The sequence below is a fragment of the Charadrius vociferus genome, unplaced genomic scaffold, assembly GCF_000708025.1.
Source record: "Charadrius vociferus isolate BGI_N301 unplaced genomic scaffold, ASM70802v2 scaffold3, whole genome shotgun sequence".
NCBI lineage: Eukaryota > Metazoa > Chordata > Aves > Charadriiformes > Charadriidae > Charadrius > Charadrius vociferus.
Window position 1 is genome coordinate 1772998 of NW_009647748.1, and position 17790 is coordinate 1790787.

Sequence of the window (17790 nt, forward strand, 5' to 3'; positions counted from 1 at the left end):
ATCTCTGGGTGGAAGGAGGCGAGCCCCGCACCAGAAACCACCCTCCCGGCAGCAGAGAGAGCAAGAAACAATCTCCTTCCCCTTCCTCCTGCACAACTCGCTGTCCCCTCCCTTCCCTTTCCCCGAACGCTGATTTCTGAGATGAAAATCTTCCTCTCCGGACAGCCGGGACTCATATGAAGGACACGCAAATATTGGATCGTAAATAAGAAGCGAGTCTGGCGAGCTCAGAAACCCAGCCCAAAAGGAGCAGCATCAAGAATCCACCCTTCTCCTGCACAACTCACTCCCCACCCAACACACATAGAATACTAATTTCCTGAGATAAGATCTTACCCCTTTAAACAACCACACACACGCGCACACACACACACACACACAGAGTGTGTATTATTACTAAATATAATAGGTTAAACCCAGCAGCACGGGGAAAAGCCTCTTCTGTAACTCACTCCCCCTTTTCACCCTTCTGAATGCTGAGATCCTGAGGTAAATTTTTCCCTTAACCACAGCAAAGACTCTTTTTGAACAGGACACAAATATATATTAGATTATAGAGATGTATTAAATTATTCCAGATTTAAATCTATTTTTTGCTGCCAAGGGGTCGGGGGACCAGACGTCATTGTATATATATTATTTTTTTTTTTCTTCCCTCTTAACTCATTTATGGGCGAGCCAAGGCTGCTGAGGAAGAAAAAAACAGGATAGTTAGAATCTCTTTATCGTTATTCCCTAGAAGCTTTTTCTCTCATTGCTGTGCATTTCCTTTAGAAAAAGGAAACCTCTTATTTTGTGAACCAAAGATTTATTTTTTCCCTTCCTCCTGGCCAAAGGAAGGAAACGGACACAAATTGACACATTTAAATAGTTGAAGAGATCTATCTTTTGCAAAAAGCAAACATCTTTATCCAAATCTGAAAGAAATAGCGTGGAGGGAGAAACTGGAATATTTAGCTAAAACCGGGATACTTGCTAATCTCGCCTCAGGAGAGGACGAGGTAAACACTAAACATCAACTTGTTCTTACAGGGAGGATTCAAACCCTAAATATAATAAATGGGGGATTACGGGTTTGGAGTGTTAGTGCAAAACAACACTGGAAATAAGTCAGCTTTTCCAGTCAGATTTCATCCACATCTGCAGCCTCCACACCATCATCAAAATGCAACCCCCAACCCTGCTGCTTTTATAAATAATAACACAGCTGCCAATGGCAGTAGTGCTGGGTCAGCTTGGCTCTTTCCTGCTCCAGCTGCCCATAATATTCAGGATGAGATTCTGGGGTCAGAAAAATCTAAAACTCAGCAACAGGAAAAGCAAGAGTCCCTAGAAAAACAGCAGCTTTCCCCTGGTCAAAGTCAGGAAGCAGGCATGCTCTCTGAACCGGAGAAAGCTAAAACTGAAGAAAATCAGGGCGATACTTCTTCAGAGAACGGCAATGGAAAGGAGAAAATAAGAATAGAATCGCCGGTGTTAACAGGATTTGATTATCAAGAGGCTTCGGGGCTAGGTACTTCGACACAGCCCTTGACATCCACTGCATCTTCTCTGACCGGTTTTAGTAACTGGTCTGCAGCTATAGCTCCTTCTTCTTCTACAATAATCAACGAAGATGCAAGTTTTTTTCATCAGGGAGGGGTCCCTACTGCCTCAGCTAATAATGGTGCTCTGCTGTTTCAGAATTTTCCACATCACGTCAGCCCTGGCTTTGGTGGTAGCTTTTCCCCCCAAATTGGACCCCTCTCTCAACACCACCCTCATCACCCCCATTTTCAGCATCATCACAATCAACATCAGCAACAGAGGAGGTCTCCTGCAAGTCCTCATCCACCTCCATTCACACATAGAAATGCTGCTTTTAATCAGTTGCCTCATTTGGCTAATAATCTTAACAAGCCACCTTCTCCATGGAGCAGCTACCAAAGTCCATCGCCTACACCATCTTCCTGGAGCCCTGGTGGCGGTGGATACGGTGGGTGGGGTGGGTCCCAAGGTCGAGACCACCGCAGGGGACTGAACGGAGGGATAACACCCCTGAACTCCATCTCGCCCTTAAAGAAGAATTTTGCAAGTAATCATATCCAGTTGCAGAAATATGCTCGACCCAGCTCAGCCTTTGCTCCAAAATCGTGGATGGAAGACAGTTTGAATAGAGCTGACAACATTTTTCCTTTTCAGGTGAGCATACTCTGTTATATCCATAAGAAAAATAACACGTAAGTGCATTAAAATGCCCTACAAAGGGTCGGGGGTTTGAACAGTACAGTCTGATTATATGACTTCTGTGCTTGCAACCGAAAAAAAATATGGCTAACTTAAAATGTCATAGTGTGAATTATTGCTCCGAGCTGTGAATCGTGGGTTTTTTTGAATAGTGATAGTCATGTAAATATCTGTTGCCCACCAGACATCTGTATTAGCCAGTTTCCTTCAGCTTAATACTTACACACATTCAGAAATAGCTGATGAACAAATTTAGTTACAAGTAGCAAGTGTATCTATACACAGGAGTAAGGAAGAAAAGTGCTGCCTGATGAAGTATGAAAGATCTGAGGCCTTCTAAAGTATTCGAGAATGTACCACAGCTGAGAAAAAGTATTAAGTGATTGTATTTTGTTTTACAGTATCATATGGATTTGTCGTGCAACATAATTTTTGTAGCGTTTTTTGGAAACTTTGAATTTTTTACATGATGCTTATCAACGCAGTTTGCTTTCCTCAGTAATGGCAGCAAATTTTGGTTACAGGCCATCACCAAAAATAGATGTGGACGAGTTTCAGTTGATGGTCTCCTATATTTTAATATGGCCTTACCCTGTCAGGAGGCAGGTTGTCTGGCCGTTCAACCTCTCCTTCTAGGCTGGCTCTTTATGAATTTGAAGAGAACTGTATAACATTGAACCTAATTTGCAGTAAAAATTAAAACAGAAATACTCTTCATCTGACTGCTAGTTAAACCTAGTTTTTATGTGTGTGTGCCTTTTGTAAACTCCTTTAGGGTGAATCCAAAAACACAAGAGTTCTTGAAAAACAGCCCACTAAATGTAAAAGATCTTCAAATAAGTGCAAAAGTAAAAATTTCAAAACGATTGCAGTATTCCTAGCCATGCTGTAAGAACCAGGGTGACCTACTTTAAAATCATTTGAAAGATCTGTACGTAAAACCCGTGCAATATGTATCATGTTGTAAACCACCCGAAAGAAATACAAATATATTTAATAATGGCTTTGTGGATTCACACATAGGAACAGTTCGGTTCTTCATAAACTATTCAGTTTCTGTTTGCAGCCTTCTGACAACAGGAGCTGCTGGCAATAACTTTCCATTAGAGACCTTTTTTCTACTGCAGAGCTACTAGCTGGTTTAATATCAGGTAGAGCCCTTGTAAACTTAGAATGCATAGTAAGAATTGATTTTAATGTCAGGATTTGTAATTAATATAATGAACCTGTGTCCAGCATACCAAATTTATACACCGAAACCATTAGAGAAAGGGACACAGCTGGAGTCGGTCTTTTTTCAGCCTCACTGCAGCAAGACTTGGCTCAGAGTTTAATTCATTCTGTACCCTGACACATAGCTGATGTTCAGAGTGACAGAATGAGATCAAGTGTGTCCTTGCTGCTGTGTATAAGGCCCAGATATATACACAGCGACAGAAATGGGCTTGGTTTGCCATCAAGGAAATTTCAGGAAATTGGCAAAGTCAGCCTTGACTTCTGGGTTGTGTTCCAAACATAAAATATCAGACACACGTATTTTGATCAGGGTAAAGAAATAATTTTTGTGTAGCGTGTTGTTATCTGTTTACATAAACACTAAGATAAAGCTGTACATGTCAAGACCAAGTCTGACACTTCTTCATGCCAAGAAAAGGAAAGTGTTGGAGTGAAGTACTTTCCAGTCTGTTACTATCACTTCTGTGAAGAAAAGGGCAGGGCAGCAAAACAGGACTTCAGCACTGCAGACCTAGAAAGATGCTGATTAATTTTGAAGCCATCTTGGACAACTGCTTTTTAAAACTTTTTTTCTGGTATAAAATCTTTAGCTCCTTTGGTCACTTAGTCATTTGTGTGTTGAAAGCATACTGAATTTTTGAATCGCTGGAAACAAATGATGCAAAATTTGACCTTTGTCTTTTTATTTTTTCTTGATTATGCTGACTGTGTGCTTGACTGAAAGCAGAAATAAGGAGTTTTGCTCATTGTATGTTTGTGTTCATGCATATATATATGAAGTATCCTTGATGATGCAATCATGTACTGGACAAAGCTATTTTGTTACTGGAATCTTCTTGGATTCCTATTTAGGAAATAATTGAAAGCTGTCTTTGCTGCAGCAACATAATGGAGTAATTTGATACAACTATCCCTTTCATTTAATATTTATGTTTTGCTGCTTAAATCATTAACAAGTGTTGCTGCAATATAGTGAAAATTAGTTTCTTTAGAAGGCAAGGTGTAAACCAGCAATTGGAAAAATTTGGGGATCGCTTTTTTTTTTTTCCTCAAAGGTTGTCTCTACTCCAAAGCTTGCTGAAACACAGAAGTCTGTGTTTTGATGGAAATCTTAGGGAAACCAAGTGTAAGTGCTTGTTTCCTCTTCGGAGAGGACAACATTGCATAATGTCCCTATAAGCCACTAATGTGAACTACAGCTCACTTCAAATGTTTCTGCCCATGGCCCTCAGCTGCTTGCCATGAAGTGGGTATTCCAAATGGCACAGGTAAAAGGAAAATGCCATGGTGATCTGTTTGATAACCCTGCAATTTGAGGAGTGCTTGTTTGGTATGGAGAGCTACATGCAAAACATTGTGCTTTTTGTTGTAAGTATTTCCCATTTGGAATTCTTTCTCATAACATTTCAGAAGTAGCATGTCTGTAGGAACCTCTTGTTACAGAGATGGAACTGCAAGCAAGGTCGGAGAAGACTGTTACCAGATCTGTTAATGAAATTAAGTTCTGATATTGTGCTTTAGCCACTGGGCAAGCTTCCCCCTTCAAAGATCTTTTGAAAAGAGAAAAGCCATTGTTCTTTGTGCGTTCATTTGAAAAGGAAATGGTCTCCAAACCAAAAAATGGTTCCTGAATAAAAAAAAATAAAAATTGAGTCTTTTGGATACAAGAGCCTTCCCTGAGAATTAATGAATTAAAATGCTTTGGCTGTGGCTATTGCATTTTCCAAAGTTACTGATCTTTTAAATAATTCCTTCTACGTCTATCCCAGCAGCACTGACAAACTAAGTGCTCAGTAATTGCATTTTACTGCAGCATTGCCCTTAAGATTGTTTTGGCTTTCCTTTTGCTGTGTACTTGCACTTCCTCGTGAGAGTGGAACATCCTGCCTGTTATGCAATGCATAAATCTTGCTTTGATAGGCATTTCCAGGTTTCCAGATCTCATCTTCAAATGCATGACGATGTATTTTATTTTGGTCTTTGAAGGCACAGGCAAGTTAAGCAATAGTGTTCAGCTTTCTGTAAAAATGATTAAAAATAATTTGTTTCTTCCTGGAATCAGGCTTGAAAATGACTGCCCATTTCAAAGAATTTTGTAAAGCGGTTCATTATATCCACTTGTACAAAATGTTTTTTCCTTTCTTCTACAGTGGCTAGTTTCCAGGTATATAACCCCTTCCAAATCCATTGAGGGTCTGTGCCAGGGAGACTTTCTCTTCCCCCAGGCAGATATGGAATGTTTGAGAAAACACATACGTGATTACAGAATGTGTTTTAATTCTGAGCTATACGTCATTGTTTGTTTGCCCATAGAAATGGGTCAATTTAATAGGTGCATTAAACAAATTCATGGGCAACTGGAATTAAAAAAAAAAAAATCTCTTGAATACACTTGCCAATCTTTTCTCTTGAAGGAATTTTGCAAATAAATTTCTTTACCGTGCCTCTTTATTTTAATATTTGCTCTTTGTTTCTGAGGAACCTTTTCATAAATCTTGATGGCTGCTTGCATAAAATGAGGCTACTTGTGCTGCAGAAAGTTTTGCAGAATTTCATTTTTATTCTAGCAACAGCGATTATTCCAAGATAGTATAAATACTTGAAGTTGGATTTTTAAATGTTTGTTCACCCATTTTTCTACAACTACATCAGCTGTGTAGTAATTAGTGTTTTGTATGCTGTTCCCCACAGCTACTGATCTGTGGAATTAGAAGCACTCTAATGTGGTATGACATGCACAAGTTAAGTACTGTGGAAGTTAGCACTGTTCTTGTTTTATAAACTTACTACTGACGTTAATACTTTGGCTTTGGCCCTCCTGTGCGTTTTTGACCTCAGGGTTTCTTTTTAAAGGGAGCTTTTGTTAGAAGCTATTTGAATTATGTTTGTATTTTCCTAAGATTAAAAGGAGTACTCTTATTAAGCATTTTGCTTTGAAAATGGCATACTTAGCAGCCCAGCACAAAGATTGAGAACGCAAGATATTGTGGAAAATAATTTCTAGAAGATACATAAAAAACTTAGTATGTGGCTAAAATAGAATCTGACATGTTACTGGAAATTTTTATAAAGGTCTGTAATTTTTAACACTTAAAAAAAACCCAAAACAAGTTCAAGTTTAAACCAGAAGTGCTCCCTCCCAAAAAAACTCCTATGTTATGCGTCACTTAACTTTTCCAGCTTTTTCTTATTGTTCCCTGGTGAAGCTATAAAAGATGATCAGGGCAGCACACAGCAACATCCTTTCAGGAAAAACCTGTTTATTCAAAGCCTTTAATTCACTGGATACTGGACTGGGAGCTGGAATACAGCATTTGCTGTGGGAAGGAGGAGAAGCTTACCCAGAAGCATAATCAAGTCCAAATTTGCTTTGCAATTAGAAGAAAAATGTGGAACTTGTATTTAGTACCTACAATATTACCTCTCCCTGCACGCTTTACTTTGCCTGAGACGCAAGGCTTTTTAATTGTGGGAAATATGTACAAGGTTTCGGAAAGTTTCAGGCTTCCCGTGCTATAATGAGGGTAGCAAATGTAGTTGTGAGTTTTGTAATTTTCACAAGTATTCTGGTTTGACAAAGATTTAAATATATAAAATAAGTCTCCGTTTTACGACTATACCTATTCTATAAACACTGCTTAATCACCTTCCATAAAATGCTTAATGCAGTGGCATACTTTGCATTATTACTGATGCCCTGGTCTTCAGAGAAATCATATTTTATGAGATTAGGCACAGCCTTAGCTACCAGCAAGTGCTCAGACCTTGCCAGGCTTTACTTTTTGTACAGTTTGGGTTTTAACATTGGGAGGCCCATTGTGGGAAGCACTGAGAAGAAACCCTCAGGTTCTGGAATCTTAACTTTTCAGGTGATGGTAATGCTGTGAGTGCAGATTAAATATAATGAATCTGCACTTTAATAGTTAAGTTAGATGTACGTATTTCTGACGTGCAAGAGAATTTAGGTGTGGAATTTTTAAGTGCAAAGTATGATCTTCCTTTTTGGAATGAAATGTCTTTGGACTTTGAAAAATAGAATTGGAAGAGGAATTTGAATTTAGTGATTTCCTATTTACAAATGGCTCCATTTTTTTTTACAAGACCTCTAAACATAAAATAACCTGTCTGGGTGCTGGTGGGGAAACAGCTGTAGTCACAGAGGTGAAGCGTTTTGCCCATACTGTATGAATCCAATGACAAAGTTGTGACATGAAGCCCCAAGTTCTACTCTCTGTGCTTTAACAATGAGATTGCATTATTATGAGCACTCTACACACGTATAAATGATTTCTAGACAGTAGGAGAATCAGAATAACTTTATTTTTCTGTAGACAGAGCTGGCCAGTGTATAGTTCAAAACTGTTGTGTTTGTTGTTGTAGAATATTTACAGTCTCGATAGCTCTCTCTTAACCAGATCTGCTGGCTGTCACCTCTTGTATGTTATTGTGAAAACAATACTGCTTATTCAAAATTATGTTTAGTGAATGTCTTTTGAAACGGGGGCTGACATTTTAAATATAGTCATGTATTAAGACTGCAGTATGATTTCTTTCTTTTTGGTTGTTTTTTTGGTGTCTTTGTTGTTTTTTTTTTCTTTTGTTGTGGCTTTGTGTTCAAGCTGATGTCTTTCTCTTCTGTTTCCCAGGGATAAATATGTGTGCCCATTGAGCCCTCTGATAAAGCAAAATTTTAGATGCCCTAAACAAACTTGTGTAAAGCCAAGGTCTTGTGATCAGCCTGGGTAAATAATATCAGGCTGTAGTTAACTTATTTTGTTACTGAAGTGTACATACTCTGCTTTATTCCAGGGTAGTCATTACCCCTATATCTTTTCTTTATAAATAAACAAGTATACAGTAAGCAGTCCAACTCTGTGGAAAGCACTGTAACTTCATGCGTTGATCCATTAAAAACACCACCATGTTGTTGTTAATTCTCTCTACATGAAGTCTCTTGAAGAAAACATCACTTTTCTCCTAAGTACAGCATGGCTTATGTGCTTTATAACTCATAACCAACGTGTATCTGAGAATAGCTCACATTCAGTTGCCAGTTAATGATCAATATATTGGCTGTTACAGCTTTTATGATGTTAGGGAATTAAATGTATAGTTTCACATTTCTTCAGTAATATGACCAGTACCACTAACCTGTCATCAGTCTTTATTTTTGTGTTAGGTATATAATACATATATAGATTTCACATATAATGTGTTTCTGATAAAACGTGCTGGCCATCTTGGAAGTTAAGACTGGCAAAATTTGTGCTACTGTTTTCAAAGCAGTTTTGGAATAAAAGGTCTTTAAATTGTATAAAAATTCTATGAAACTACCGATGGTGGCTTTCTCTAGTAGCGTGGATCCTTTCAGTATCAGGACAAGTACTCAACTAAATTAATGGAGTTCTTTTATATTAAGCACTGTGCAAACCTCTGAACCAGTTGAGCATGGCATTTTGGCTGGTCTTTATTTAGGACATACGTGACTGACATCTTGTCACTGGATAGATGTGTACAGCTTTACTTACATACCAGGTTCTTGAATTACTCTGCCTTTCCAGAGAGGTGGATCGCTGCATTAATTGCAGGAATATATACAAGTTCAGTGTAACAGTAGTAGTGGCTCTTAGTGTTGTGCTTAACTTGGTTTGTTACCTTCTAATTAATAAGCAGAGACATGGAAGAGCAAACTGTTTCAAACAATCCAGGAGTAAGACTGATCTTCCCAAGGGCGTTGAGGCTGGGGCAGTTCAGCGCCATGAATTGACGATGACAACTAGATGTGCTGTAAGCACAGAGACCTTTTGTTGCAACGACAGGCAAGAAATAGATAGTAACGTATCAGCATCTGGAGGGTGCTCTAGCCTATGGCGGTCTTCTCCGTCGCTGTGACAAGTTACTGGAACCACTGGAGAGCACGAGTATGAATGTGGGCCACATTTTAGCCAGTCCTCCTTTTTATGTGACTGCTAACAGCCGCAGGTAGGAATATGACCAGTTAAGTCTTTTCTGTCGGCGCATGTTTTAAAATGTTTGTGGTACAATTAGAAGGTTATGGACCTTATAGTACAAAAATGACAGCTAGCTGGTTCACTCTGAAGGGGAAAACTATAAACTCCTCACTGCACAAAGCTTCCCTTGCAGAATGTGGTGTCCCTGTCAGCTAAACAGTTCATTTATTTTTTTCCCCTCAAATGTTTAAATTCTGTGTTCTCAATCTTAAAAACTTACCATTGCAGCAAAACCATCTGTTTGTTACTATAGCTCGACCCAACATAACACAGATGTTTTGGAGACGAGACTATCTTCGGGCTCACGTTCTCCAGCACATACTCAGCACAATAAACTAGAAATTCCTCGGCCTGGCTTTCTTCTTTTGTGTCTGTCGGGCAACTGAAACGTCAAGTGCCACAAATTCAACAAAGACTTGGAACTACTGAGGTTCTGCACTTTGTGAAATAAGAATTTTGTAGCTGTTCTTGGGTTGGTCTTGATTCCACACAGAGAAACACAATACGCTATAAAAGCCAGCATGGAGAAGTAGCTACCGAGGGACGTCAGGTTTTCAGAGAATGCTCCCACCAGTGTTTTAGGCTATTTTTATCATGTTGTGAGGGCTGCTGAAAGTGTAGAGACTGTCTTCCAACATCCATTCCTGAGTTACGTAGCTGTTGCATCCTAACGTGTCCAGGATGCAGACCCAAGGTTTTTACTCAATCCTGCTAAGGTATTTTAGTGTAGCTAGAGTTTGAAATAGTTATGAACAACTCGTGTATAAACCAAAACAATAAACTAAATACCACTAGGAAAGTAAGAAACCAGTAGGAAATGTGTGAAAGTAAACCACAGAATTTAAGACTTTAAATGCTTGTTGTAATTTCTCTAAGGTACCTCAATTACCTTGTAATATAAATGACCAAGGAAATAAATTCTGTGGAGAGGCAGGGCAGCACTATGCTTTTTATAGCAAATTTGATATTGCACTAGACTAATAAAGCAAATGGTTCCAAACTCTGATCTTTCTAATGCTATTTGAAATGCAGAAAGATTTTCCGGGTAGAAATCTTTCACCTGTTTTGTCTCAGTAACAAACTGTTCTGAAGAGAGGAAAAATATCAGAAAATTTTGTTGAAAAAATAGTATTTTGTTGTGGTCAGAATGTAACTTACGAACTTGGAAATGGATCAGGACTTTAGGAGCTAGTGGATTTCTGCTCTTAAAATGTTATTAGGTGTTTAAAGTCCAAGATGACTGATGGTCGATTGATATAAAGACTGTCTCTTGCAATGCTGCAATCAGTACTGCTGTAACCATTTTTTGGTTAAAAATGCAGTACTGCAATACCATTTTTTACTTCACCACTGGTTTTAAAAATGATCAAAGCTGGATCTGTGTGCTTTGGAGAAATTTCAGCTTCACAGCTAGAGTTAGGGACAAAAAAATATATATTCACTGCTGTAATAACAATAGTTGTAGAGAAGCAGTTTATAGCAAATATCTATCTTGAATTGCTCCCATTTTGCTTTCTTATTTGAACAGATGCTTTCCATGCTTGATCTCAGTTCAGAGGTGACTCTTAGAACATGAATGAAATAAAATCTTTAGAATTTATGTTAGAGTTCTTGGACACAGAAAAATTAAATTCAAGGTGGATTAATATAATTGAATAAAATTCTATCCAGGTGTTTCTACAAATGTCCATTTGTATAAATACATAGATAACAGGGATAGGTGAACAATTTTGGGAATGAGTTTTTGCTTCTAGTAGTGACCTTTTATGATACTGTGAAGATTTTAAAGTTTCTGTATCCTTTCAGTTATTCTGAATTTGCTAATTAAAATAATGCAGTGCCAGGATATTTTATATTGTCTTACGCTAATGTAGGGTCAGATTTGTATGATGTGGAATTTGTTGTTTTAGTTGGGAAAGTCTGAACCGTACATGTGTTAAATGATGACTTTGGTTAAATGAAGGAGAAATATTTGGTAAGTATACTTCAAATGGCTTGAGATAATGAAACAGTAAGGTACACCAGACATCTTGCCTCCCGTTTGTTGAGTACTCCTTCAGTTCTAGTAATGCTTGGAATACCAAACTTGAAAAGTCAGGGAATTAAAAATCCGAGTGAAGTTGTCACTTAGTAAGCCAGACTATTTGGAACACTACTGCTTGTATGGAATACTTTATAATTATGCAGAATTTGAACTGACTATGCAGAATAAGATTATTTAAGTAATTGGGGTAGTAGTTTAGGGGAAAGAAATTCTATGTGTTTCTGGAATTTAATTGACTTAGATTTGGGATGAAATACCTATTTTATGATCTCTTCTTGCAATTCTGTCTCCCAGCATACGATCTTTACTTCCTAACTGCGAAATTATTTTTAATGAAGTTTAACTGTATAGCAAGGAATACAAACTAAATATTGAATTGGGGTTCTTAAATGATCGGTTGTGAATAGATCAGATTCATATTTAAGAATATTCTGATTTTAATATTCCTATCTGACTTTAGTGGTATATGTGTTTTTGCTTAATTATGCTGTAGTAATGTAGAACAAAACTGAAGTTTTTATGTTTCAGATGGTGTTGTTTAACACTGTTGCCTAAACTGGCTTTATTTGTATTTGCTTGTAGGATCGCACAAGGACTTTTGACATGCATTCACTGGAGAACTCGCTAATTGACATAATGAGAGCTGAAAATGATTCACTGAAAGGTAAATTTAGAAAGATACTGTTTCCTGCAGTAAATAATTGGGAAGATGTGCTTACTTAGAGTAAGAAACTTCAGGTTTGGTTAGGAAAAGTAAAATTACATTGTGCACCTAATACATGTCAGCTTGGGTAGGCCTCTTTTATTTTTGGTTGTCTCTAGATGAAGCTGTTGCAGCACATGAGCACTTGAGTGTGTTTTGTCTTAATACAAAACAATGCGAAACGCAAACATAAGCTGATCTTTTGTGTAAATTGCCAGTGTTGTTTTTATAGACACAATGTGTGCAGCCTGTAAAAATGATCAGCTTCAGGAATCTTGTGTAGCTCAGTGAGATGTAACTTCTTGCTAAATAGTGTTTTCCTACTGAAGTCATAGTTCTTTCTGTCCTGGGGAAGAATAAGGTTTTACTATGTCATTTTGAGAAGAACATTAAGTATTTAATCACATTTTTTTTTTAGTTCTTTACCTCTCCTTTTGTTGCTACCTTGAATTGCAGAATTCGTGCCGTTGGGAGGTTGAACTGACTTGCAGTTAGGATTTATCGTTTTTTTTTTCTTCTTTCTTTTTTTTCTTTTTTTTTTTTGGCCAAGGTAATCTTTCTTTGAAAACACCTCAACTTACAAAATATTCAAAGCATTGTCTACGCATTTTACCTAAACCTGAATAGAAACTGCCTCTGGTATACAATTCAGAAGTCTAGTTTCTTATTCTTGTTCTGTATAGTGAGTAATTTATTTCAGTTTGATGGTTACTTGTATGAGTAGAAGTAGTCAAACTCTTACTTATGCTCGTTATCTAAGCGTTTAGTTTTGCTACCAGTCATGAGACCACTAAAAAAACAAACCTGCTTTTGTGGTTTCTGAAAGTAAATTTCTTTCGATATCAAGGCTTGTGGTGTTAATTAAATCTGTCTTGTTTTAATAGTGATTCTTGCTCAGAAGACCAACCTGATAAACTGGCAATAACTTGAATTTGTTGCATTCACCATGGTCTGAAATGCAGCTTGCGTTTCTCATCCCCAGTACTGTGCAGCAATTCGGGGTGATGAGAAACAGCAAGAAATACACATTCCTATTGAAACGACAAGGAGAGCTTGATGTAGATAAAAGTAATGCCAAATGAATTAAAAAAACAAAACCCATTCCCCCCTTATGTAGTGGGGCCCAGGCTTTTATTAATGACAAGTAGTAAGAGCTTTTGTTTATTTTATGTGCTGTCTGGCAACATCCTATGCCCCCAGCGTTGTATACTGAACCAAGAATCGGGCGCCTTTCCTTGACTGCAGCACCTGGGATTTGCCATGACACCTTCTGTTCAACTGTCAGGCAGGCTCAACTCAGGTTTTAGTTGCTGAAATCTGGCAAGGTAACAATCCAAGGTGATGTGGCTGTAGGACAAATAAAATTTCCCTTTAAATTTGAATTTAACAAAGTCAGGTTCATATGTATTTATATTCAGCAACTAAACAAGGGTAGTTCTGTACAGTAGTATAGTTTTTAGTTTAAATGCTTTGAAAAGATTCTTTGCAATTGAAATCTTTATTTTAGTGTTTACTATGTTTTAAGAATGATAGAATAAGTGTGTCAGCAAAGGATATGTATAGTTCTGATATACATTAATTCGTGCTTGAGCTTGATTGTTAATCCCCTCTGCAGTCATCTATGGTTTGTCTAAAGTTTTGTGTGTGTTGCATCATACTGATTGAAACACAGTAATATCAATCAGGTATTCTGGGAATTATTTCTTTAGTTCTTTATAAATTGTTCTGTTTCATGGTTAATAGGTATAAAACTATAAAGAAAAAGCCTCAAAACTGAGATGAAAAATTTAAGTGATCCTATGTGAAATACTTTGTTGTGAAGTCTTATTTTTCAAGGATTTCCTCAGCAAAAACATTAAGTTTGCTTACGGTGAAATATTCAGTATGCTGAACTTGACTGCTGCTTATCTGGTATAGCGTACAGTAACTTAGTAGTTGTAATATACTCAGGAATAGATCTTTATTCAAACTAGCATCTACTGTGTTGTGATAATGCTGCAGTGATCATCCTTAAGTAGGGCAGGATTTGTAAGGAGAGGAAATACCTTTAGTTAAACCAACTGATACAGCTGGAAAAAAATTGTAACTTGCTCGTACAAAACATATTTCAAGTCAGGTCTGAAGAAGGGCTCGTGTGATCACAAGCCTTTTGTGGCTTTTTTTCCATCTGTATCAGTCGGTGTATGATTATGTCTTAACACAGATTCTCTCTCTCCTGTTTTTACTTTTCTTGCCTTATCTTTGTTTAAACCGATTGAAAGGAATCTTTAAAAATCTTGGATCTAGAAGGCTTGAAATATGACAAATTATGATTGTCAGTTTAAATCTTGCTTGCCGTTTCCAACACCTGCAGTTAAATAAGCAGATCCATAAGAAGTTTTCTGTTTTGCATTTTAAATGAGTTAATTCAGTGCATAGAGTGCTTTTTAACTAAAGTTGGGTAGTCTCAGAAAGGAAAAGCTTCTGGGTTTGAGACTTTAAAAATAGCCTGGGCAAGACACTAGTAAAACATACTGTAAAGAGCAATCTCAGAATGGCATGGAAATAATTTAGATGATCTAATAGGTCTCACTGCTATCTTATGAGTCTTTGAGAGGCTTTAATATTGACTTAACGTGAGTTTAGCATGTAACGCTACCACCACCCTCTTTCATATTGTAATGGATTTAAGAGAAAGAGGTACTATGTTAAAATATACCTTCAAAACAACTTAAAGAGTATGGACATGATAATAGATACCAGTCGCAGTTTGGAACCTGCGCTCTCTTGGAAATAATTTCTATCTTCAAATGGTGTGTTCAGAGCAGCAGGTTTTGGATCCTGTAATAAAATTCTAAGTAGGAATTCTTCAAAATTTAACAAAATCCATTCACAGTGCATACTTCTTGACTGAGGCGATTAGGCTGTGCTAGTCTTGGATCTGTTTAGGACAGTAATAATTATGTTCTTGGGTTGTCCCGCTTTATGGAATAGTGTTTCCTGCTTGAGGTTCAAAGGTGAATCTTAACTATCATTGATTCAGTACATTCAGTATTACCTTTTAATGCTTTTGATAGGCCTTTTACCACTTCCCCCCCTCTTTTTAAGGTATATTTTTATCCCTGCTCAAATCCTCTTCCTTTGCTGAGCAGCTGCCATTTCAATATGTTATTTTTATCCACACGAGTGAGTGTGCTGCATGCTGCATAGCCAATGACAGCCTGCAGAAGCCTTTCCCTGGAGACTAATTGCATCTTCTTTACAATGTATTCGGCCTTCGCGAGCTGAGCCTGGGATCCAGAGACTGATTTTTGAATCTGGGTCTTCCAGATGGCAATTTGAGCATTACTGTAATAGTAGTAGATTGACTAAATATTTCCTTGTTAAGTGACACTGAAACGTCTTTAAATACTTTATAACCACAGACTGTTTTATTACTGAAATATCCTATGGTTCTGTTCAGAATATAAGGTTATTGCCTGGAAATTATGCAAGGTGAAATGGATTAAAGAAGCAGGCCAGTACATCTGCTTCTAGCACTGCAAAGCACTCCTGTAAAATTTGGGTGTGAATAGCTCAGTATCTGCGTGAATGCTGTGAGTCTCTAATACTAATAATCTCTAAAGTCTAAACATATTTATGTACAAAAAGGAAGGTTTTAGAAGTAGTGTAAGGTCAGAATATGTGTACAGACACTGGGAGAGAGGATGGAACAGCACCTCTAAATTTTAGAGATGGAAAACCAAAATGATAAGAACGGGCACCATTTGGGTTTCTCTGAGCAAGCAGATATACCTAACGCCGTTTTTAAAGCAATCATCAGCCCTTTAATGTTGGTCTGAAAAACTATTTCAGATGTGAAGAAAGTAGGTAAACCTTACAAAGTGTTCTTTGATGAGAGGGATCAAAATAGTTTTGACAGCATTATCTGGATATTGGATAAGAAACTGAACTAGTTGTTTCCTTTCTAGCTGTGTGGATTATGCAACACGTTCATATTAATTGAGTAGGACGGGCCATTTGCTTTCCTATATGATCCAGAAGATTGATGAGAATCTGGGGAGAACCAGTCCCAATTTTTGCCAAGGGCTAAATAACAATGGCTGATTCTTTTTAGGGAAGTGTCATTTATATATGCACGGGACAAAATCTAAGCTATTTTAAGATGTAAAATAATAGATTTTGAAGTTTTTCTTAAATTTTAAAACCATCATTGTTTTCATAGCAGTGAGGAATGCTTGAGCGTGGTGGCTAAGGTCAACCTTTCTTCCCTATTCTTGGTCCGTGTGAAGAGTTCCATGATCTAGTTATGGAGATCTGAAAGTCAAAGACCTCCGGCAGATGTGTACATCTGTCCGGGCGCTGCAGTCATCTTCATGCCTGTGCTGCCCCTCGGACGTGAGTGAGCTCTCACGGGGGACCGTGGCGGTCGCACCTCAGGCGTCGGGAGCGCAGCATCAGCGGCTGGTCTCATTCCTGTGCCTTCTCTCAGAACAGCCTCACCTAAGGATTACTCACTTGCAACTTTTTAGTGTGTCCAACTTAGGATAAAATGCACAAAAGCTTTCACTTCAACTGCAGCAGGCTGTAGGCAATTTTTTGGAGACAATTGGGTTTGCTGTAATTGTCTTTGGAAACTGTGGATGAATTACTGTGCTGAATATTTCCTACTCAGGGTCCTCTTGGATTTTACCTCCTATGCAGTAACCAGGAATGGCTAACGGGATTTGAAGACTTGAACGCGTATTAATTAAGAGGAAAACGAATTGTTTTACTGTCTCCAAATATTGCTGAACAGGGTCTAATAGCAATAAACAACAACCCATGCTGGTGGAGCTGTGATGGGGGGGACACAGGCTGGGTGCATTTTATTTGAAATCAGCAGCCCCATTCCTGTTGCAATCCATGGTTTTCCCTGGGGTTAGAGTAGAAGTGTTCTAACTGCTCTTAACAAGCAAGGGCACGCTTTCTTCCCAAATGCAGCTAATATTCAACATTTGGGGACAATATTCAGTATTTTGATTTTTTAGTCTTTTAGTATGCTTTTTTCCCCAGTTCCTCCTCTCTTGGCAGTTGAAGTGTTTGTTGATTTATCCGTATCTTCCCAATATTTGGGGTTTACCAAGGCCTTTGTTTAGAAACAGCCACCGATTAAGGAAATGGCATCACCTGGGCGACAGGAAGGAGCAGAAATCCTCCATTAATAAATGCAGAGATCAGACCGTAGACTGGATTCTAACCTTACACGGGAGTAATCACAACCATACATAATGTATGATTTTACATCCATTTGCTATTACCTAATACCCTTCCAGCTTTCTCTTTAAATAGACATTTGGTTTTGTGGCTGGAACCGAAAGCTTCATTGTAAGAGACGCTTCATTCGATGAGGCTCAGAGAGGTAAAACTTGATTTGGGAGAAGAAAAAAAATAATAAATCATGCCTCAAACTTACCAAAAAAAAGAAAAAAAAAAAAGAGGACTTGAGCATAGCCGAGATGCAGTGAGAAGTTAAAATAACCCCAGTGAGAAATTCAAATAACCCCCAACTTCGGCGGTGCCGCCGAGCGGGTGGCGGGCTGCCTCTCCCC

General features: G+C 38.0%; 1 protein-coding gene across 1 annotated transcript in view; it reads left to right on the forward strand.

Moving 5' to 3' along the window:
- Positions 1-9: 9 nt before the first annotated feature.
- CPEB4 (cytoplasmic polyadenylation element binding protein 4) overlaps positions 10-17790 on the forward strand; it is a 40853-nt gene continuing 23072 nt past the window's right edge. Inside the window, exons 1-2 of the mRNA XM_009882072.1 lie at positions 10-2181; positions 12100-12181. Of these exons, the coding sequence (XP_009880374.1) occupies positions 1060-2181; positions 12100-12181 (1204 nt within the window). The 5' untranslated portion in view covers positions 10-1059. The remainder of the gene's footprint in view (positions 2182-12099; positions 12182-17790) is intronic.